The sequence below is a fragment of the Podarcis raffonei genome, chromosome 13 (assembly GCF_027172205.1).
Source record: "Podarcis raffonei isolate rPodRaf1 chromosome 13, rPodRaf1.pri, whole genome shotgun sequence".
NCBI lineage: Eukaryota > Metazoa > Chordata > Lepidosauria > Squamata > Lacertidae > Podarcis > Podarcis raffonei.
Window position 1 is genome coordinate 49483724 of NC_070614.1, and position 23164 is coordinate 49506887.

The following is a 23164-nucleotide window of genomic DNA, read 5'->3' on the forward strand; positions in this document are numbered from 1 at the left end:
TTCCTTTGCCATTTTGCCACCACGCATAAGAGCCATAGCTGTCAACTTTTCCCTTTTCTTGCGAGGAATCCTCTTCGGAATAAGGGAATTTCCCTTAAAAAAAGGGAATCGTTGACAGCTATGATAAGAGCTTCTGAGCCTGGGTTTTCTGTTCCCCCCTTTCTTGGTTTTTAAACGTGAGAAGTTTGAAAACAAAAAAGCTGCTTTTCATTACAACCTGCCCCCCCAAAAGGCCTAGGCCTTTTAGGCCATCTCTGAGGCTGAATCTGGGTTTTTCCATAGCCTAGCCGAGGGGACGGCTGGGACCCTGGACTCCTTTGTCCCCAGGCTGGAGGCAGGACTCCTGGGTTCTATTCCCGTCTCCCCGATGAGAGGCTATAATAAGGAGCCTTTGTGGCAAGGTTGCTATATAAGGGCCGCCAGAGGAGCCGGCCGCGAAGGTCACGCTGCCTCAATGCCATTCCTTCCTTTTGTTCTGGGCCAAGGGGGGCCATCGGCGGACGTCACCCGCCGGATCGAGTGACGGCCTGGCGGGGCCAGCGGCAAGCCGAGAGGGGAGGCGAGGGCCTGACATTTGGGGAGGGAATGCCGTGAGGTGGGGGGCAGGCTGTGTCCTGGAAGGCAGAAAGGAGGCCAAAAGCCAGGAGGGCGGAAAATGCCCACAGACAACGCCAAAGGGAGGCCTGCATGGAGTTAATGGCCGGAAGGTGGCAGCTCCTGGCACGGTGCCGCCCTGTTTGCTGGCGCTGTGCCCTGCCCCGGATTATGAATTGGCTCCGGCCTCCCCCTCGCACCTGCTCCCTTCTTTGTCTCTCGCCTGGGACCCCCCACCCTCTGCTCCCATGTGTCCATTGTCTGTCCAAATGCGCGGCACAAATATAGCCTTTCCAAGGTGCTCTCTTTTTCCACAGCGCCCTGGCCACCTCAGCAGAAGCGGGAGGGATAAACGCCGGACGCCTCTGAAGAACTGGCCCTGCTTCTTAGTCTTCCGTTTCTGGAAATTGTGTTTTTGTGTTGAGTTGCCTTTCCTCCTCTAACCACTACACCCAGCTACCCTCTCGCCCTGGCTCCTAACCGGGAAGAGGGCTCCATCTCCGTGCGCCCTGAACACCAGCGACGCATGAGCATCGCTCAGCTGACCATAAAGACGCAATTAGGAGTCGTTCAGGGCCTAGCAATTCAGTTGCCACAACAGGCAGGAATACAGTGGTACCTCGGGTTAAGTACTTAATTCGCTCCAGAGATCCGTTCTTAACCTGAAACTGTTCTTAACCTGAAGCACCACTTTAGCTAATGGGGCCTCCTGCCGCTGCCCCGCCACCACACGATTTCTGTTCTCATCCTGAAGCAAAGTTCTTAACCTGAAGCACTATTTCGAGGTTAGCGGAGTCTGTAGCCTGAAGTGTATGTAACCTGAAGCATATGTAACCTGAGTTACCACTGTATGTCATTGTCAAGTGACCCACAGAGGGCAGGAGGACTTGAGAAGCACAGCCCCGAACCGCAAAAATTGTCTCAGGAATTCGCATCGCCATCCCATTTGCTCTAACCACAAGGCCTGCTGCCCAATCTCCTCGCCTCCTGAACCTGCTCTTCATGCTTTGCAGGTTCCGTCAAAGAGGAGAGAGGAAAGGACCCAGGAGTCCTGGCTCCTGACCCCCGTCCTTTACCCTGAGGCACCCCAGTTTTCTTCCGACAGACCCCTGAAGTCCTAGCCTTCAGCGCTCCTCGCACACCCTGCGCAGACCACTAGGCCTCACGTGGTCCCCATTTTGAAATCTGAGCGCAGGACTCGGCAGTCTGTAACGCACGCTCACACTTCCGACAAGCCAATTTTCCCGGCTTCCCCCCAAATGAGCCATTTCTCTCCCCTGCCTGATGGGCACTGATGACTTTTTGGAGCCAGAATTCCAGCTGCGAGGATAATAGGAAAGGTTGTTCCAGGAGCCCAGCTGGGAATGTAATTGGCACGAAAGCCATGCAAAAAAAACACCACACCGAACAGAAGCAGCTTAAGGGAGTCCCCAGCTAACAGGAGGGATGGGGAAGAGGGGGGCAGCCCTGGCAAGATGCCCCCCATAGCCTTCGAAAACAATAGGCAGGTGAAACAAAGGCCAAACGTGGACTGGAAAGAAAACAATGGGATTCCTGGCGCACCCTGGCGCTATGCGCCTGGCTATTGTTCCTGCAGCCCTGGCAAGTTGCCCCCCTCCGCCTTCAAAAACAATAGGCAGGTGAAACAAAGGCTAAACGTGGGCTGGAGAGACGACAATGGGATTCCTGGCGCGCCCTGGCACTATGCGCCTGGCTATTTTTCCCCGAGCCAGGATAGAGCAGAGGCATCGACAGGACAGGAAAAGATTGAGAGGTCAGCGGGAGGGAGCGTTGCACCACCGCACAACTGCGCCACCCGCACGGCATGGCGGCCAAGGCAAGGCTAGCATGTGTGGATGTCAACAGAGCCAGCACAGACCACCGCTAAAATGCACCTGGGTTACGTTCGCGGGCAAGAAGCAAGTTAGGTACCCGCCAATGAATCCGCCTGCAAAGCGAAACAGGAAGGGGCTCGTAAGGTTTATGCACATCGTAGAAACATGAGGAGCCGGCTGGATCGAGCCAATGTCCCCTCTAGTACAGCTTCCTGTTTTCACAGTGGTCAGGCAGTTGCTTTAGTGGAAAACCTGCAATCAGGATTCGAACGCAAGAGCGGCAACTGGTGTCGCTTTCTGCTCAACAAAGTCCCAAAGCGATTTGCAACCAAAGTTTTTTTTTAACCGTGAAATAAAAATCATGTACAAGTTATTACATGCAGATTTAGTAGAGCATATCCCTGGAGATGCCCAACTTTTTTTAAAAAAAGTCTTTGCCTAGTGGCAAACCAATGGCAAGGATGGCACCAGGTGGGTCTCCTTGGGGAGACAATCCCTTAAGAAAGCTGCCACTAGGGAGAAAGCTAGTTTGGTGGAGAGTTTGAAGACTGGCAGCTCAGTGGGGCAGAGGCTCTGGTTGCCACCCTCCAGACCTCTCCCAGAGGAGAGCCTCACGCGACAATCTCAAGGTCCGGACAGGGTCGCGAGCCACCTCGCCCCATCTCCCCGCCACGGAACAGCACCATCTCCCTCCCACCCAGACCACAGATCAACCCATGAAATCCAGATTCAGGTAGGTTGCTGTGTTGGTCTGATGCAGTCAAAATAAATTAAAAAATTGTCCAGTAGCATCTTAGAGACCAACTAAGTTTGTTCTGGATATAAGCTTTCGTGTGCATGCATACTTCTTCAGATACCTGAAGGGGTGTGCATGCACATGAAAGCTTATACCCATGAAACCCAGTTGGCACCAGCTGAAAGATCTACCCAGCAGTACCTCCTGAGATGGGTAATTGACTCTGGGGGAGCACAGCTGCTTTGCCTGCAGAAGGGCCCAGCAGGATGCTTCCCAGGGTCCTTTTGGGGAGAAGCCAGATGACTGTCTAAACTGGTATAAGGCGTAGGCGACCGTCATTCGCCTCTTTTAGCCCCGGCGTGCTTGTTTCGAAAATATCAAGCAGATAAAGCACACTGGGGTTGTGAGCAGCAGTAATGTCATCTTCTGGTTGGCCAAAGGGATGTTATTTGCTGGGAGGGGGCCAAGTTATGGGGGAGCTCAGGGGGGAGGAAAGAATGGGGGGAAAGAAACGGCCAGAGGGAAGGAGGAATATTGGGGGTGGCGGACGAGAGATAATGAAATATTGTGAGGACCCTAAATGGGGATGGCTGTGATACCCTCTGCATTTTTGCCCTTGCTGAGAAATACTTAAATACTTGCAGCTTCCACCCAGCTATCAGCGGTTTATTAAGGTTCTCAATCATTGACATTGCGTCGTCGTTGCATATTATAGGAGCAGGGAGCCGAAACAGCAACAAGGCTAACCCTCTGTGAATGCTCTGATCCACCTCTCTCAAACTTTCCTTCCACATTGGAAACCCCTTTCCCTATTTTAATGCACGGTCCCAATTATTATTTTTCATGTAGGAGGCTAAACCCATGAAAGCGGGAAACAGCCAGACGGAAGGTGGGGACATTTATTTATTTTTAAATCAAGCCTGCTGCTGTTTTATTGGATTTGGCCTCTAAGGTTACTTTTCTCTCTCCACCCCCCCCCCCAACCTTGGATTTTAGGTTATGCTTAAAGCTCTTAACATTTTGCAAGGCACTTGGAGACGTCGTATGCAGCAAGCAACTAAACAACTGACTTATTATTGATAATGATAAATCCACCGAAGAATGAGCCAAAACTTTGGGGGGGGGGAGGGTTTCTAGGGTGAGGATTGGGCTTTGCACACAAACCTTACATTTAAAGGACATGTTGTTGTTGTTGCTGTTTAGTTGTTTAGTCATGTCCGACTCTTCGTGACCCCCTGGACCAGAGCACGCCAGGCACTCCTTTCTTCCACTGCCTCCCGCAGTTGGTCAAACTCATGTTCATAGCTTCAAGAACACTGTCCAACCATCTCGTCCTCTGTCGTCCCCTTCTCCTTGTGCCCTCCATCTTTCCCAACATCAGGGTCTTTTCCAGGAAGTCTTCTCTTCTCCTGAGGTGGCCAAAGTCTTGGAGCCTCAGCTTCAGGATCTGTCCTTCCAGTGAGCACTCAGGGCTGATTTCCTTCAGAATGGAGAGGTTTGATCTTCTTGCAGTCCATGGGACTCTCAAGAGTCTCCTCCAGCACCAGAATTCAAAAGCATCAATTCTTTGGCGATCAGCCTTCTTTAAAGGATATACGTAGCTTTAAATCATGGGAAGTGCATTTTGGGATTTGTAGTTCTGCGAGGGGGAAACTACAGTTCCCGTTATTGTATTTTTGGGGTGTGTGCTTTAAATGTAGAGTGCGCAAGCAGCCTCTGGAAAGGCGCAAGAGGGGGACATTATGAACAGCCGTGAAGAGAGAGGGGACTGGGGTTCTTGGCAGCAAATTCAGCATTCGAACAATAGCAATGCAGATCCCTGGAAGCAGGAGGTGAGGGGAAGGAATGCCTGGCATCCCATTGTCTCTCTCTCTCTCTCTCTCTCTCTCTCTCTCTCTGACTTTTTACTAGCTGCCATGACATCACTCGCTCGCTGCTTCAGAGGAGACTCTGCCAGAGATGGGGGTCTCCACACCCTCAGCCCTTGCCAGGCACATTCTCAGCTGGGCCTTCGGGTGGTACCTGCCCATTGTCCTCGCGGCTGCAGGCCTGGCACCGAGGACCAGTTGCACTGCCAGCTTGGCCCTAGATTTAAACATCGTGCTAAACATACAACAGACCAGGGTCCCGCTATGCTGTAATTATCCCAGAGTTTCTGAGCGCAAAAAATGGTTGTTTGCTTGCTCCACTCAAGGGTTTCTTAATGGCGGCTGTAGAAGTGTCAAGAGAGGTCTGTCGGTGGTACGTTTTTCCAGACCGAGATAAAATGAAGAACGGAATAGCTGTGTTTGTTCTTGTCGAGCCTACTGCTCAGGGTGGTTGTGAAGTCAAATGGGGCGCAGAAGGAACGCATCGCAGATGCCACCTCGTTTGAAGGGCGGAATAAAAATGTCTCACCAGTAATAAATGGTGAGTGAAGACTTGCAAAAGAGCAGTAGTTGGCAATGGATTAAACCAGGGGTGTCAAACTCAAATTCATCGGGGGGCCGCATCAGCAGTTTGGTCACCCTCAAAGGGCCGGTTGTTCAGGCAGCCGTTGGATCTGTCACATCACAGGATGGCATGCGCTCAATATAAAGACAAGTGGAGGTTTCCTGAATGCATGTAAAGTGGAGGTTTCCTGTGTAGAACGGCCGGCGCCGCTAGAGGGCAGACGTTCTCTGGCTTGTAGGCTGCCGCGCATGCGCTGAAGAGGCGGCTTTCTTGTGTCAAAAAAAAAAGTGAGAATAAAAGGTGAAGGCTGGTGGCCGGCGGCGGCTACACGGGCCACATGACGAGGTCTGGCGGGCCGGATTCGGCCCACGGGCCTTGTGTTTGACACCCGTGGATTAAACCCTCCATGGTGTTCTTTGCTGTAAGGTTGCAGTTGGGTGAAATGAGCTCCGGTCCACGAAAGCTCATGCCGCAATCAGTGTCACTCCTTAAAAAGTAATTTCTATGACCTTAAAGTGGAAGAAAAAGAAATTTCTAGTAATTTCTAAGGGACACGGGTGGCGCTGTGGGTTAAACCACAGAGCCTAGGGAGCTTCCGGGTTGGTGCCAACGGATCATGGCTGCGCCCCTCGGATTCTCCGAGGGATGAGCTCCGTGAGTTCGGGTCCTGACCGCTACGGCGAAAGCGGGGACCGTTTTAAAACACAGGCGGGAGAAGCCTGTGACGTGGTGACTCGGCTGGCACCTTCAGCGCCCCCTCCCTCCGTAAGGAAACCCCCCTTTTTGGGAGGTTTTTCGGAGCGGAGAGGAGAGAGCGGCGCGGTTCTTTGGATTGTTGGAAGATGGATATGTGTTTGGAAATGTATGAAGGGGTTGGGGCTACCAGATTTAGATGCTCTGGGAAATATTTTTGGAAAGATCTCTTAAAATAGAAATCTGAAAATTGGGTTGAAGGGTTCAGATGCAGCAGCTATCACGTGAGAATGGAATCCCACAGAGAGGGGTTCTTGACAATTAAAGAGGATGAACAAAACTGCCGGAAAGGGTTTAGGGGGGACCCAAGAGCCTCTGACATTAGGTTCCCAGACTAATGAGCTTGAGGCCATCAACGGAAAGGACTGGCAATTTTTTTTCTTTTTTGGTGTCCAGGGGAGGAGTTGTGGGGAGAGGTTTGGGAAATTTAAAGTTTTTATTGAAATGTGTTACAAAGTTATAAAGTGTTATAAAATTTAAAAATTATTTTAAAGTAAAACAGGTTGTAAGAGAAATTGGATAATGGTGGATAGGTATCCATAGGTTTAAGCAGAAGTTTGTGGAAAAAGTTATGTACTTATAAGTTAAGAATTTAAAGTCAGTAAGGTTAAGGAAAGTATGTTTTATATATGTAAAAATTTGGAAAGATGGAAAGGATTTGCTAAAATATCAAATTGAAGCGGAATACAAAAAAGGGAGGTGAGAGGAAGTCAAAGAACTAAGCTAAAGAAAGATACATTATTGAAGTGTATTTGATTTTTATGTAATGTTTTGTCTTTTTTCTTTTTGTCTTTGTGTTTGTTGTTTTTGTGTGATTGTTTTACCTTTCTTATATTGTTGAAAATCTAATAAATATCATTTAAAAAAAAAAAAAACCACAGAGCCTAGGACTTGCCAATCAGAAGGTCGGCAGTTCGAATCCCCGCGACGGGGTGAGCTCCCGTTGCTCGGTCCCTGCTCCTGCCAACCTAGCAGTTCAAAAGCACATCAAGCGCAAGTAGATAAATAGGTACCGCTCTGGCGGGAAGGTAAATGGGGTTGCTGTGCGCTGCTCTGGTTCGACAGAAGCGGCTTAGTCATGCTGGCCACATGACCCAGAAGCTGTACACCGGCTCCCTCGGCCAATAAAGTGAGATGAGCGCTGCAACCCCAGAGTCGTCTGCGAGTGGTCCTAATGGTCAGGGGTCCCTTTAGCTTTATGACCTTTGCTGTTGACGAATGACCAGCCACGTCTTCACCTGACATATGCAACAAACAATGTGACTGTACTGGGCGCGGTTCTGTATCAAGAGAGAGGGGAAGACGGGGCTTGTCTGCCTGGGAAGGCAGCCCATCTAGGAGAAGGGAAGCTCTGGTGCTAAACCTCTGCCGCCTTCTTTGATTTACTTCAAGAAAAGGCTCGGGAGTAAACCCTACACAAATCTGGAGTGGAGTCCCTAAGATGGTTGCATGGTTCCTGGTATACCTCGTTCCAGCAACTCCTGGAGCCAAGCTGGTGCCAAACGTATTGTTCTGATTTCTTTGGACCACACCAGCCAGGCGAAGGTGGGGCAGGGGTCTTGTCGTCTTGGCAGCCCCAGACCTCCATGCACACTGCCCAGGCTTGCGCCCCGGGGAGGTCACTCCAGTGCTGCTAATGCAGCAGTTAGACTTCACCCCCAGAGGCACACTCCATTGCCTCTCACGATACATGGATTCCAACAGAGAGAACTCAGATCTGTGGCAGTGGTGCTTTTACAAATACCACATGACACCCGTTCTGCACGTGGAAGGAATCAGTTCTTCATTGTACTGTGGAACTCCCTGCCCATTGATGGTCTGAGCCACTTGATTTACCACTCTGAACAGCTCTGCCAGACAATTCGCTGAGGGCACCACAGAGGCCAAGAGATAAGCTATCTCTCCACTGCCATTTGGTGGGAACTGCTGTGTACTTTCACCTCTGGCTGGTCATATTCATACTGAGACTTGCACCACAAGCATCCAGCTTGCTCCTGGAGCTTCTTAGTAACTCAAGGAACCTCCTGGACTCCCCGTGGCCAGCAGGGTATGTAGGAGCATTCATGGTCCTTCGACAGGAGCGCCAGTCGCACTAACAGGACCCCCAGCATTCAGAAATCCCTCGGATTTCATCCGTATCCAGGGACAGGCTGACCTAAGTGGGTGTCCAATCCACACGGCAAGCCAAACTTCACCACTTAGTGTCAGCGCCTGCTAAAACCTAAGCAAGTCAAACCAGGCATGCAAATGCCACCAGCATTTTAACATGTAATTTTATTTCATAGCGTATGTGTTTAGAACTGCTGGTTTTAATTATATATGGAATATCAGTTGTTTTCTAACATCTGGTTTTAATCAGCAATTTTGATATAAGATTCCCCCCCCCCAAAAAAAACCCCACTTAGAGCTACTCAGCTGGTGCCATCCACACACCCCAGAAAGAGGTGCTACCACGTTTGGGGAAATATGCCACTCCTCGCCCAAAAAACCATGGGGGGGATCCAAAAAAGTGGGGTGGGGGGACAAAAAGAAGAGGAGGAATCATATGGAGCAAACTGGGAAGGGACCAGGCAGGCTGGAACCCAGGCCAGGAGCACCGCACACCGAAAAGCAGAGTGTCGCAATGAGGTCCCACTTGCAAAGGATCACATTCTTACCATCCATTTCCTATATGTTGTATCCTACTGGTTGGTTGGTTTTTACCGTAGCTCTTGAAAAAAGAAAGAAACATTCGAAAACTTATTTTGAAGACCCCCCCCCCCATAAAAGCAACAACTGAACAAATCCAGCCCAGAATGCTAAGAGTGACATGGATTTCCATTTTAAACAGTATTAGAATACAGTCTTCTTGGGAGAAAAGCAATGACAAACCTAGGCAGCATCTTAAAAAGTAGAGACATCACCTTGCCAACAAAGGTCCGTATAGTTAAAGCTATGGTTTTCCCAGTAGTGATGTATGGAAGTGAGAGCTGGACCATAAAGAAGGCTGATCGCTGAAGAATGGATGCTTTTGAATTATGGTGCTGAAGGAGACTCTTGAGAATCCCATGGACTGCAAGGAAGATCAAACCTCTCCATTCTGAGGGAAATCAGCCCTGAGTGCTCACTGGAAGGACAGATCGTGAAGCTGAGGCTCCAAGACTCTGGCCACCTCATGAGAAGAGAAGACTCCCTGGAAAAGACCCTGATGTTGGGAAAGATGGAGGGCACAAGGAGAAGGGGACGACGGAGGACGAGATGGGTGGACAGTGTTCTTGAAGCTATGAACATGAGTTTGACCAAACTGGGGAGGCAGTGGAAGACAGGAGTGCCTGGCGTGCTCTGGTCCAGTGGGCAACGAAGAGTCAGACACGACTAAACAACAACAGAATATAGTATTTTTTTAAAAAAATTCTTAGGCTAGAGTTTTGGCGGACCTCCAGAGGACTGCACGACCCTCATGGAATTGTAGACTTGAAAGGAACCGCCAAAGCGCATCTAGCCCAACCCCCGGCAAAGCACGTGAATTCCAACCACTCCGATTCTCAACGCAAAACTCTTTTATGAATTGGAGTTGTAAATCGGAGAAGGTCCCGCCGATTGGGCTACGTGTTTCCCGCGGGGCGGGTTTCAAGCTCCAATTGGCTGCTGCGGTCAGAATCCCCGCCTCCTACTCCTCCCCCTCCCCTCTTCAATAGAATTCAGCTCGCACTTCTTTTTCTGTTTCGCTTCGCAACGCTGATTGGCCAGCGTTGCCAAAGAGGCCCAAACCTTGTCGCCTCATTGGCCAAACGTTCCCCGCAGGAGGCGGCCTTTCGGGCGCTATTGGTCATTTCTATAGCAACGGGGCGTTCCTCTTTGTAAAGAGGCGGAAGTCGACGAGGAACTCTCAGGCCCCTCCGCACACGGACATTCGCGGCTCCGCCTTGAACCTAGTCCTCCGCGCGATTGGCTGGAAGGGGCTCCCGCGGGGCGGAAGCCTTCCGGCCATTGGCCTGAACTCTCGCGAAGGAGGCGGAGGCTACGTTTTGATTGGTCCGCGCCCTCAAAGAAGGCGGGGTGTTCCACCCCAGATGATTGGAGGCTCCTTCCTTTCCACGTGGGAGTAGGAGCGATGGCCATGGCGGAGAGTCAGCCTGGGCCGCCTGCCTCTCTGGCCCTGGGGGTAAGAAGGGGAAAGGGCGAGGGAGGGGCGGGAATCGAGGCAAGGGTGCCCCTGAGCATGTGCAGAGGGCCTTGCTTTGATCGCTCAGTTCTTGCAGGCACGTTCCTGAATTTACACCTGCTCAGTTGCTTCATGATGCCAGTATGTAACTCCCCCCCTTTTTGTCCAACCCCATAAGATTATTGAACCCTGTTGTTTATTGTATGCTCATTTGTTTGTTTATTTATTAAGTTTGTAGACCGGATATCTCGGGGTGGCTCACGGCATAAAAATGCAAAATGGAAACGCAAAATACGCAGTAAGAAGAAGAAGAAAACAAACCATTTACCGACACACATCCCACCCACAAAAAAATACATTTAAAATGTTATTTCCTGTTTTTACAACGCTCTTCTTGTCGGTCTTTATGCCGTAGCTCTTGATTTTACGGTGGTTTTATTTTTCAGTGTTGTACCTTAGTAGCTCCTCTTAGAGATTTTAAATATTAAAAGAGTGGTTTACAGATGCTTTTGATTAAAGAATGCCATGCAGGGTTTAAGCCATCACCAACTGCTGATCCCAACAAATGGGGTTCTGGCTGGCTTCTAGGATGGAGAATACAGTGGTACCTCAGGTTAAGTACTTAATCCGTTCTGGAGGTCCGTACTTAACCTGAAACTGTTCTTAACCTGAAGCACCACTTTAGCTAATGGGGTCTCCTGCTGCTGCTGTACCACCGGAGCCCGATTTCTGTTCTCATCCTGAAGCAAAGTTCTTGACCTGAAGCACTATTTCTGGGTTAGCAGAGTCTGTAACCTGAAGCGTATGTAACCTGAGGTACCACTGTATTAGGATATCCTTTAGGTTAGAATGAGTCCAGTTTTCTCTTCTTTATTTCTTCCGTCCTGCCTTTTAAAAACCTTTTTCATTTGGGTTCTCATTTGGTTTATCTCTACAGAAGTAGAAATAGTGTTTGTGTGTGTGTAAAAAAAAAAAGCATCCAAGTTCCTTATTTTTTCTGTTGGTATGTTTTTTTTATTGAAGGATTTGAAATCCTAAGGACTATTTTGAAGGGAAACGGGATTTTATATAGGTGTGATAATAAGCTGTAAGTAACCTCTCATACCTAGAAGAACCTGCTTAAAGCTAATTTTGTTGGTTAGTAACTAAATAGCAAACGTAATTTTAAAAACCAAAACTTCTGTATTCTCGCTTTAGAAATGAGCAGTGCAACTCTGTGCACGCTTTACTGGGGCTTGTGGAATTTCAGCTTCCCAAAATCAGGGGTGCTGAGATGTTGTAGTGTGACTTTGGGATTCAAAATATAGTTTGGTTGAATTGATATAATTAAGTTTTGCTCGGTATGTAAATCGTGTGTAAAATTGCGTAGAAATCATTTAAACGATTGCCAAGTGTTTGCAGCTATATATTATTTTTAGACCCATTTTAGACCCATTTCAGAATGGTTTAAGAAGCATTTTTTAAGGAATAGGCCATGTTCGCACCACACTTTTAAAGCACGATGACGCCGCTTTAAACAGCCGTTCACGGTTTCCCCTGAAATATTGTAGCTCTGCGAGGGGAATTGGAAGTCCCCTAACCCCTCGCAGCACCCTTAACAAACTACAGTTAGCGACTTAAAAGCATTGTGTGGATGGGGCCCTTGTCTGGAAGTGGCCATGGCGTGGGTGATGGTGGCTGGATATGATTTACCAAGGGATTTTGGGGTGAGGTTCTAACAGAGAGGCCTTTTAGATGAGGAAATTGTGCATTTTGGTGTTGGGAGCAGTGGCGGAGGGGAGAGAGGTTGATGGGGGAGAGAAGCCCGACCTTCTGCGCTCCAGAGATTTTGGACCAAGACCTACATCGTTCCTGGCGGCTGACTGTTCCTGGTGGGGTTTGTCTTCCAGATATGGAGGGCTTTCTGGTTCGTTAAAAGCTGTGGCAGTGCGTTCTGGGGTTGTTCACCATTTTTAGGGCCAGTTTCCTTTCCTCCCTTGCTTTGGGAGGGGAGAGGTGCGTATTTTGAAAATTTCCCCTCCTTTCTGTTTTCCTCCTTGCTCCAGGAGAGAGTGGAAGCGGATCTGCCGGCCGCCCTTGGCCTCTTGAAATCCCTCCAAGACCAGGTGAGGGACACCTTCTTCCTCTTCCCTTTCCCGGCAAACATCCCATCTCCCATCCCTCTTTAAGCTTCACCGTCTTTCTTATTTTGCCTCTTGCTGGGGTACAGGTGGTTGCGGTGACCCATCATGTACAGACTCTGGCGCAGAAGGTTCAGGCAGGGGCCTACCCCACCGAGAAGGTGAGTTGTTCTTGGAGGAATTTGGGGTGGGGAGCCTAATTTGCACCTGGCCCTGACTTCTCTGTGACTGCTCCATTTCTTGGTTTGGTAATGTGAAACAAAACAAAAAAAGGCAGCGCCTCTGAGCACGTGAAGAGTGCCTTCCCCGTTACTGTGCTCCAGCTTTGGGGCAGGCCTCAACCCCCAGAGCGTTCAGCTAAGGCAGCCTTCCCCCAAGTTTTATAATTCTGAAGTCTGAATGATTTTATGAGGTACTGCTTTGATATATAAATATCAAGCTTCCTGTTTATATGGACAAAATTTTTCTACTTAATTTTATTTCAAAAACAATCCTATACCACTTGATTATTTTTTTTGCAAACACCTCAAAGCCTTTTACAGAAAGAATAAAAATGAAAATTTCAGTTTAAATAAATGTTAAAGGTGATAAAACATTCAAGAAATAACCAGAATCAATTTTAAATGGAAAGGCAGATTAAAATACACATCAACATTCTGCATGTCTGGATAGCCTTGCCTAAAAAATGTTTTAGCAAGTGCTGAAAACAGTACAGTGGTACCTCAGGTTAAGTTCTTAATTCGTTCTGGACGTCTGTTCTTAACCTGAAACTGTTCTTAACCTGAAGCATCACTTTAGCTAATGGGGCCTCCTGCTGCCGCTGCGCTGCCGGAGCACAATTTCTGTTCTTATCCTGAAGCAAAGTTCTTAACCTCAAACACTATTTCTGGGTTAGTGGAGTCTGTAACCTGAAGCATATGTAACCTGAACCGTATGTAACCCGAGGTACCACTGTACAGCAAAGGCCCCTGCCTGGAATCAATGGGCAGGGAGTTCCAAAGGTTGGTTTCTTACATGTACGAACTGAGTATTATGGGACTCGCAACTCCCACCTGTCCCAGCCATCATGGCCTCTCATGAGGGATGATGGGAGTTGTAGTCCAAAACATCTGGGAGGGGCACCTGCATGGGAGAAGGCTGTCTTAAAGAAAATACCATTGAATTCCCAAGATACTGGCCACTGATCTCTGACTTCAAGTCTTTCTTTCCAGTTAAAAATGTCCCATAATTTCTCTTGCTGGTGTATTGGGGGGAGTGGGCTCTGCTCCCCCATTTATATATTTAACCAAGTCAAACCAGATTGAATAACGTGTGTCTTTCCTTGATATCTCTGTGTGAATTAACTTTATGCATTAGCTTTTCTGTCATGGCCAGAATCTGTGCCACACCAGATTTCCCATGCGCTTCCAAAACCATCCCTTACTCTTTCTCACTCCCAGGGCCTCAGTTTCTTGGAAGTGAAAGACCAGCTGCTGCTTCTCTACCTCCAAGACCTCTCTCACCTGATCCTGGAAAAAACTTCGGGGAACTCCCTGGCTGACAACCCTGCCTTGCTGCGCTTGGTGGAAACCAGAACGGTAGGCCGGGGGAGGAGGCCTGGAATCGGGGAAACTTTTGCAGTGATGATTCCTTACTGAATTGGCTAGTTGCTTTATTTTGCCCAGGGCGACCCAAAGCATCTTAAAACCAACCAACCAGACAGATAATAAAAAAAGCTCACATAGATAACATAGGAAAAAAGAAATACATTAGAAACATCCCATCTACTTCTAAAGGCCACAGGTTGTTAAAGGCCTCCGGGAAGAGGAATGTAATGAAGGTGCCTGGGGAGAGTATTCCACAAACAGGGAGCCACCACAGAAAAGGCCCTTTCTCGTGTTGCCACCCTCCAAACTTCTCATGATTGAGGCACATGACGAAGGGCCTCAGATGCTGATCGCAGGGTCTGGGTTGGTTCCTGTGAGAAGAGGTGGTCCTTGAGGCATTGCGGTACTGAGCCAACGAAGGCCTTATCGGTCAAAACCAGCACTTTGAATTGGGCCCGGAAACTAATTGGTAGCCAGTGCTGTCGGGCCAGGATTGGCTTTATATCCTCAAACCGTCTTGTCCCGGTGAACAACCTGGTTGCGGAATTCTGCACTAAAGTTTCCAGGCAGAGAGCCTTTTCGGTGGTGGCGCCCACCCTGTGGAACACCCTCCCATCAGATGTCAAGGAAATAAACAACTATCCAACTTGTTGAAGATATCTGAAGGCAGCCCTGTTTAGGGAAATTTTTAACGTTTGAAGTTTTATTCTGTTTTTAATGTTCTGTTGAAAGCCGCCCAGAGTGGCTAGGGAAATAATAAATTATTATTATTATTATTATTATTATTATTATTATTATTTCTGAGAGGGACGCAGGTGGCGCTGTGGTCTAAACCACAGAGTTTAGGGCTTGCCAATCAGAAGGTTGGCGGTTCAAATCCCCGCAACAGGGTGAGCTCCCGTTGCTTGGTCCCTGCTCCTGCCAACATAGCAATTCGAAAGCGCGTCAAAGTGCAAGTAGATAAATAGGTACTGCTCTGGCGGGAAGGTAAACGGCGTTTCCGTGCGCTGCTCTGGTTCGCCAGAAGTGGCTTAGTCATGCTGGCCACATGACCCGGAAGCTGTACGCCGGCTCCCTTGGCCAATACAGCGAGATGAGCGCTGCAACCCCAGAGTCGTCCACGACTGGACCTAACGGTCAGGGGTCCCTTTACCTTTACCTATTATTTCCGAACCATCTTCAGGGGCAGCCCTATGTATAACACATTGCAGTAATCTAGCCTGGAGGTTACCAGAGCATAGACGGCAGAAGTTAGGCTATTCTTGCCCAGAGGAAGGGCACAGCTGAGCCACCAGCTGAAGCTGATGGAAGGCACTTTGACCACCTGAGCCTCAAGGGACAGCAGTGGACCCAGAAGTACCCACAAGCTGTGTACCCACTCTTTCAGAGGGAGCGTAACCCCATCAAGAACAGGCAAGCTCCCATCCTTCCAGTCTAATGTCCCTCCTGCTAACGGTGCTTGATCTTACCTGCATGCGGGATACCTGTTGGTCTTTCCACCTGCGTGGCCGAGTTGTAGGGTGACTGTTTGCATATTTGACCCTCGCTGTTCCCACTGCCGAGCTAGACGAGTTGTGGGTCTGTCTCTGATCAGGCTGCAGGCTGACCCCTCCCTGTCCTTGACATCTTGGCAGGTCTTGGAGAAGATGCGTCCCATTGACCAGAAGTTGAAGTACCAGGTGGACAAACTTGTGAAGGCAGCTGTCACAGGCGCACTGGGTGAGACATGCGGACATTTGCAGCTTCAGAGTGGGGAGGAGGGAGGCAATCCTGGGGCTCTTCCGAGGGTGCAGCCTAATCTGCAATCCCGGGACGTTGTTTTCTTTCTAGGCGAAAATGACCCGCTGCGGTTCAAGCCGAATCCTGGCAACCTGATGAGCAAGGTATGACAAACAGGTGCTGGGGGCGGCTTTGGTTCAGGAGCAAGGCCTTCTGGGTTTGCCTGAAGTAGCGGTGGGCTGGCATTGGTCTGGAGTGGCATGTCCTTGCTCATTTTAGAGACACAAGATAGAAGGGCCTGTTCAGGGCCTGTTGTTTGGCGGGGCCTTATCTGTGGTGGCACCAGTTCTCTGGAGTTTCCTTTTCGGGGAGCATGAGAGCTTATATTTTCTGATGTCAACCAAACGCAATACTTTTACCAGAAGCCTTTGTCTACAGTGGGACTTTATATCTGAGTAAGGTTCTGTAATTTAGCAGGGTTTTTTGTTCTTAGTTTAGAATTAAGAATTTTTTTAAAAAATGCAATTCTTCTTACATCATTACTGCTTTTGATGTGTGCTTTTCTGCATCACTTTTAAATGAGCCCTTATGAAAATGTGACAAACTTCAAGATTTCCAAGCGGTTAAGGTGTGCCTCGTCTCAATTCATAGAATCATAGCTGTAGAGTTGAGAGGGACCACGAAGTTCATGTAGAGCAACCTTCTGCAATGTAGGAATCTTTTGCCTACTGTGGGACTCGAACCCACCACCTTGAAATTAAGAGACCCGTGCTCTACTGACTGAGCTTCCCTTTTAAGAAACTACTTAAAAACTTCATTATTTGTTTGTTTATTTGGTCTTTCCTGTTCCTACATTAATTCTTGTATTTGTTGTTACTCTTCCTCCTCTCTTACTCTCCGTCCCGTGAAGAAGTTTCCCACTTCCTTCAAGCTCCATTTTGTGGGGGTTTGATGTATTTTAAGATCAGCCCTCCCACCTTGGGTTCCATATGTTGTTGAACTGCAGCCGGCTATCACCCCTGGCCATTGGCCATGCCGGCTTAGAATGAAGAGGGTTGTATCATTTTTAGATTGTGAGACCCTGGGCATTGAATGATTATATTCTGCCCTCCTTGTTACATCTGCACAGTGCCTCCCCAGCAGATGCTAGATACGCACCATGTAAATAAAGATTTTATAACGCCTCAGCGGACCAGGCCAAGGCTTGTGTGATCAAGAATCCCAACAACCAAACATTTATTTTCAAAAGGGAAGAATCCCGGCAAACAAATGTCAATGTGGCTGGTTGGGGCCTCGCCTGGGCTTGAACCAATTGAGGTCCTGTCAGAAGGCAGTTACAGTGGTACCTCGGGTTAAGTACTTAATTCGTTCCGGAGGTCTGTACTTAACCTGAAACTGTTCTTAACCTAAAGCACCACTTTAGCTAATGGGGCCTCCCATTGCTGCTGCGCCACCGGAGCACGATTTCTGTTCTCTTCCTGAAGCAAAGTTCTTAACCTGAAGCACTATTTCTGGGTTAGCGGAGTCTGTAACCTGAAGCGTATGTAACCCGAGGTATGCGTATGTAACCTAAGTACTTAATTCGTTCCGGAGGTCCGTATTTAACCTGAAACTGTTCTTAACCTGAAGCACCACTTTAGCTAAAGGGGCCTCCTGCTGCTGCCGTGCCGCCGGAGCACGATTTCTGTTCTCATCCTGAAGCAAAGTTCTTAACCTGAAGCACTATTTCTGGGTTAGCGGAGTATGTAACCTGAAGCGTATGTAACCTGAGGTACCACGGTAATAACTAAAAAAATGCTTGATCCTTGTGGTTTTCCTCTTTTAATTGCAGCTCGACGACTCGGAGGAGAGCGAAGATGAGGAAGCCGCTGGTGGCGCAAAGAATTCTGGGAAAGGGGCGTCCAAAGGAGGGAGCAGGAAATATGTCCCACCCCGCCTGGTTCCTGTACATTATGGTATGCAATTTGGGTGGCGGTGGAGGAAGGTTGGTCTGGCATTGCTGACCAGAGCAGGGGCGTGGTGCTGGCAAATTTGCCCTTGCCCCACCCCAGAAGTGGCTGCAATTGAGCAGCCGGTAGCTGCCTGCGTCGGGCCGTGTCAGACTGTTGCTTCTCTTTGCTCAGATGAAACGGAAGCTGAAAGGGAGAAGAAGCTTCTGGAGCAGGCCAAAAAGCGAGCGCTCAGCAGCTCCATCATCCGGGAGCTGAAGGAGCAGTACTCGGATGCCCCGGAGGAGGTCCGTGAAGGGCGCTACGCTCATGCCAGCCGGCAGAGCCGAGAGGATGAGCACCGGTTAGTTGGAAGGGGTGGGGAGTCCTGGGGAAGAGAGGGGCAGAAGTTGAGGGTGTCTTGGCAAGTGGAAGGGCTGTGAGAAGCCAGGAAGAGCTCTGGGGCTGGGTGAAGCCAATGCCTGTCTCGTCCAGCAGCCTGTTCTCACTGTGGTCCAGCAAATGGGAAACACCGTGAACGGGCTGTCCTCACTTGTGAACCCCAAGAACTATTATTTTGAGGCACAGCGGTAGTAGGAAATTCAGTGGTCCCTTGGTTCTCAAACGCTTTGGTACTCAAACAGCTTGGAACCCAAACACTGCAAACCCAGAAGTGTTCCGGTTTGCAAACTTTTTTCGGAAGCTGAACGTGCTCCGGTTTGAGTGCCACACTTCCGTTTGTCTGTTTTTGCTATTTATTTTGCGTTTTTGCTTCTGCGGCTCTTTTTTGATTTGTTTTTGTGACTGTGTGGACTGACGGATTGATGGTGTGACTGCAGGACATTGTTTACTGCTTTCATTTTATGGCTCAATGGTCTCGTTAGATAGTAAAATCCATGTTAAATTGCTGTTTTAGGGGTTGCTTTTAAAAGTCTGGAACGGATTAATCCATTCTGCATTGCTTTCTATGGGAAAGTGTGCCTTGGTATTGGAACGCTTTGGTTTTGTAATGGACTTCTGGAACGGATTAAGTTTGAGAACCAAGGTACCACTGTAGCCAGTTTGGACTCCACTACATCTTGTGGTGAATTCCATAGTTTAACCATCACCCATGGATTCTGGTATGAAAAGAGGAGGAAGAGAATCTTCCCTCCACAAAACGCCTAATTTCCCGCAGTTCTTCTGGTCCCTCCCCCCATTCAGTGTCTGAGGGTTGTGGGTTTTCTCAGAGTAGAGCGTGGGTGTTGCAAGGGATTCTGGGGGCTGTTTTCAGGCAGAGGGTGGAGCGTACTGGGAAATCGAGCTTCCGGGCTCCACGCCAGGCCTGCGAAAGCCACAGGCCCTGTTGGAAGGTTGGAGAGACTGCCTTTCGAAGCGTAGTCTTGTTAGCCAGTCTAGTCCAGCCCCTGTTGAGTGCAGGGATTCTGGAGTTTGAGCCTCCGTAGCTGTTGACTGCTTTAAGAAAAAAAATCACATTTTGAAGCAGTTTTCAGAAGACGTCTGAAAGTAGGCAGGGTTGATTCCTGCCAAACCCCCTAGTGGCAGGGAGTTCCACAGGGCACTAAAAGTGCTATCCCTAGTGAAGGCCGACCGGACCTCAGGGGTGCTGGGAACTTCCAGAAGTGCCCCCTCAGAGGGTCTCTGGATATCTCTTATCAGGGGAGAGGCTTGTGCTTCCCACGGCAACTGGTCCCGCCTCTGAACTGCTCTTCCGGCCAGGAAGATGATCTCCATGTTCAAGTGAGCGGTGTGTGTGTCCATGAGAGATCTTTCTATTGGTCCACAGCGGCTGGTGGAGCAGCCACGTTCAGAGGCAGCGCACCTGCTAAAGCCGGTCGCCTTGAGTTTCAGTAACAATTTTCCCTGCCTTCCCCGTGGCTTCATTCTGCAGGACAAACTACGAGGAGAGCATGATGGTCCGTCTCAACGTGACCCGGAAGGAGAAGGCGCGGCGTCGACGAGTGGGGGACCTGGGCTCGCAGCTCAGCTCCCTCACCCACTTTGGTGACATCACTGCGTTGACCGGGGCAGCGACCCCATCAGGAGAGGTGAGTCGTGGGTGGGTGGGCGGCTCTTGCCTGAATCACACAAAGTAGAAATTTGGAAGGTATTCATGCAACGCCTGCTTCCCGAACTCAGTGTGTTCGCTGGAAATTGTTCGTGATGCGAGTGCTTGCATAGCGGATTGACGGGTTCCATTGATTCCTGTGGGGAAATTTCTAGTGCGTTCCCAACTGCAGGAACTCTGGGAATTGTAGCTCGGAGAGGCGAATAGGGGCCTCCTAACAACTTAAAGGGACGCGGGTGGCGCTGTGGGTTAAACCACAGAGCCTAGGACTTGTCGATCAGAAGGTCAGCAGTTCGAATCCCTGCGACGGGGTGAGCTCCTGTTGCTCGGTCCCTGCTCCTGCCAACCTAGCAATTCAAAAGCACGTCAAAGTGCAAGTAGATAAATAGGTACCGCTCTGGCAGGAAGGTAAATGGTGTTTCCGTGTGTTGCTCTGGTTTGCCAGAAGCGGCTTAGTCATGCTGGCCACGAGACCAGGAAGCTGTACGCCGGCTCCCTTGGCCAATAAAGCGAGATGAGCGCCGCAACCCCAGAGTTGGTCACGACTGGACCTAATCGTCAGGGGTCCCTTTACCTTTTTAACAACAAACAAACAAACAACAACAACAACAAAATAATAATAATAATAATAATAATAATAATAATAATACCCCAGCCACTGGGCGGCTTCCAGCAAAATATTAAAAATGCAATAAAGCATCAAACATTAAAAACTTCCCTAAACAGGGCTGCCTTCAGATGTCTTCTAAAAGTCAGATAGTTGCTTATTTCCTTGACATCTGATGGGAGGGCGTTCCACAGGGCGGGCGCCACCACCGAGAAGGCCCTCTGCCTGGTTCCCTGTAACTTGGGGACAATGGGGGTGGAGACGCTCAGGGCCGAGGATATTTAGGGCTTTCAAGGTCAGCACCAACACTTTGAATTGTCCTTAGAAACGTACTGGGAGCCAATGTAGGTCTTTCAGGACCAGTGTTATGTGGTCTCGGCGGCCACTCCCAGTCACCAGTCTAGCATCCGCATTCTGGATTAGTTGTAAATAACAAAGCAGTATCATGCTGCTTTGCGTCCTGGAGATGGAACCAGGGTCCTGTCCCGTTTGGTTGCCAGAGAGATGGCGCCATAAAATGTTCCCGCCATTCACTTATCAAATGACATTTGGCTAGGCCTGCTTTGTGTAGGTGAACCACAAAGCTAAGGGTCACTTGACAGTCTGCTTAAGCAGCTAACAGTCAATTCAAAAATCTCTGGCTGCGCCTCAGAAGATGCGGTTAAAAATGCCGTTTGATGACAGCCTGCAGTTCCGTGTAAGGTTTTCATGTTTTCTTTCCTCACATTCCCGCCTTTCAGGATTTGGGCCCCCAGAGGAAAAAGAAGAAAAAGGTCGGCATGAAACGAGGAAAGCAGAAAAGAGGTAAGTGCCATTGCAAGATTCTGGTTTTCTTGGCGAGGCGAAGCTCACCCTCGTCCGCACAGAGGCCCTGTCGAACCCTACACTTAAAGCTCTATGATACCACTCTTGGGGAGCCAGGAATTTCCTTGAAGGACTCCTGAGAAATGTTGTTTGTCAAGCGTGCTGAGAATTATTCCTTTCCCGGAACTACAGTTCCCAGTGTGCTTTAACATTCGGTCCCTCTTTCCAGGGAACTCTGGGAATTGTAGCTCTGTGGGGCAGGGGGAAGTAGGGGTTTCCCAGCAACCCTCAGCGCCCTTAAACTACAATTCCCAGGAGTCTCTGGGGGAAGCCGTAACTGTTTATAAAGTGCTTGGGGTACTGCTTTAAACACGTGCTACTTGATGTAGCTGGATGAAAAGCAGGTTGGTAAAATTTGTACCTGGAGGGTACAAAAAAAAACTTTGCCGGAAGCTGTTCTGTAGCACCTGAGCCTTCCCCCTCACTCCATGTCACCCTTCTTGATGCCAGTTCCTCGCAGAGGTCTAGCTGCATGAGATAACCCATGTACACGTGCTAAATCCTGTCCTCTCCTCTATACTAACTCACTCTTTTTTTCTCTCTCTTTCTCTTTCCCGTTCTACCCCACCCCAGGTTTCCGCAAGAGGCGATAACCCCCTCACAGTACTTGGGACCGATCTCTGCAACCCCCAATATCTCGGGACTTTTCACATCCGTTAGATTTGGTAACAATAAAGCTCAAGCGCTCGTTTCTCTTTTCCCTGTCAAGCAAAAAAGATTTGTCGTGTTTTTCTTTCCATCTTGTGAAGGGAGGGTGGGAGAGACCACCTGCAGGAGATTTTCATGGGGCGGAAGGATCAGAAAGAAAGCTGGGAGCAGGCTGGTTTTTCTCGCACAAAACAGAAGAAGAAGCAGGGAGGCAGTATGGTGCATTGGTTAGCGTGTCACACTACTAGGGTCTTGGGAGAGCCAAGGTTCAGCCATGAAGCTTCGCTGGGTGGGCCTTGGGGCCAGTCACTGCCTCTCAGCCCAGGCCTACCTCACAGGGTGGTTGGGATTAAATGAGGGGGAGAACTTGGAGAAAAATAGTTGGGGTATCGATGCAATAAATAAGAATAGCGTTTTCATTTCTCCTCATATTCTAGAAACCTGGTCTGTTTTTTCCCTTTGAAAATGAAGACTAGGAACCTGGAGGGGGGCATGGTCTCCCCGACCCCCAGATACCCGTGGGGGACACCATTGATTTGGAATGGAAATCAACACAGTTGAATAATATATTTTTCACTCGGGTCCATAACCACTCGCTCCCTCCTAACACCTGCTCCCCATGTTGATCCCCATGCCCCCCCCCAACAAAATGTGTGACTTGCTCCCCTTTCTCTCTGCTCACTGTCAAAGAGTCATGTAAATTCGCAACTGCTTTCTTTTTTTATCTCTTTTTCTTTTTCCCCTCCCCTTGAGCAAGGAAACCTCTTTTTAATTCGGGAATCCCCACATCTCTCTCTCTCTCTCTCTCTCTCTCTCTCCCTGCCACCCTGCTTGTCTGGTTTAGAGCTACTGGCAGAATCAATGCCATCGACCTGGTTTTGGGGGGCCGGAGTGGGAAGGGGAATCCTCCGCTGCTTTAAACCCTGATCGGGCTAAGTGGAATCCGATAAACACAGGGAGGAAATCAATCGCCTGACACACTCGAGGAATTTGGGGGGGGGGCGCTGCTGGAGACAGAAGGAGGGAGGGCTGGCTTTCCAGCGAGCTTAAGAGAGGGATTTCCACAGGATTGAGGAGCCAGGCCTGTTTGCAGGGGGGGGGGTTGAATTGCAAGGGCATCTTAATTGTT

The 23164-nt window shown here is 49.2% G+C and overlaps 1 protein-coding gene across 1 annotated transcript; it reads left to right on the forward strand.

The window, feature by feature from the left end:
* The first annotated feature begins 10387 nt into the window (after window positions 1-10387).
* Window positions 10388-22115, forward strand: NGDN (neuroguidin). The gene is made up of 11 exons (XM_053362919.1): window positions 10388-10495; window positions 12541-12600; window positions 12705-12776; window positions 14055-14192; window positions 15836-15920; window positions 16032-16084; window positions 17752-17875; window positions 18044-18212; window positions 19740-19896; window positions 21264-21327; window positions 21961-22115. Exons 1-11 carry the CDS (start codon window positions 10445-10447, stop codon window positions 21978-21980), a joined length of 993 nt encoding a protein of 330 aa, XP_053218894.1. The 5' UTR covers window positions 10388-10444; the 3' UTR covers window positions 21981-22115.
* Window positions 22116-23164: the final 1049 nt, after the last annotated feature.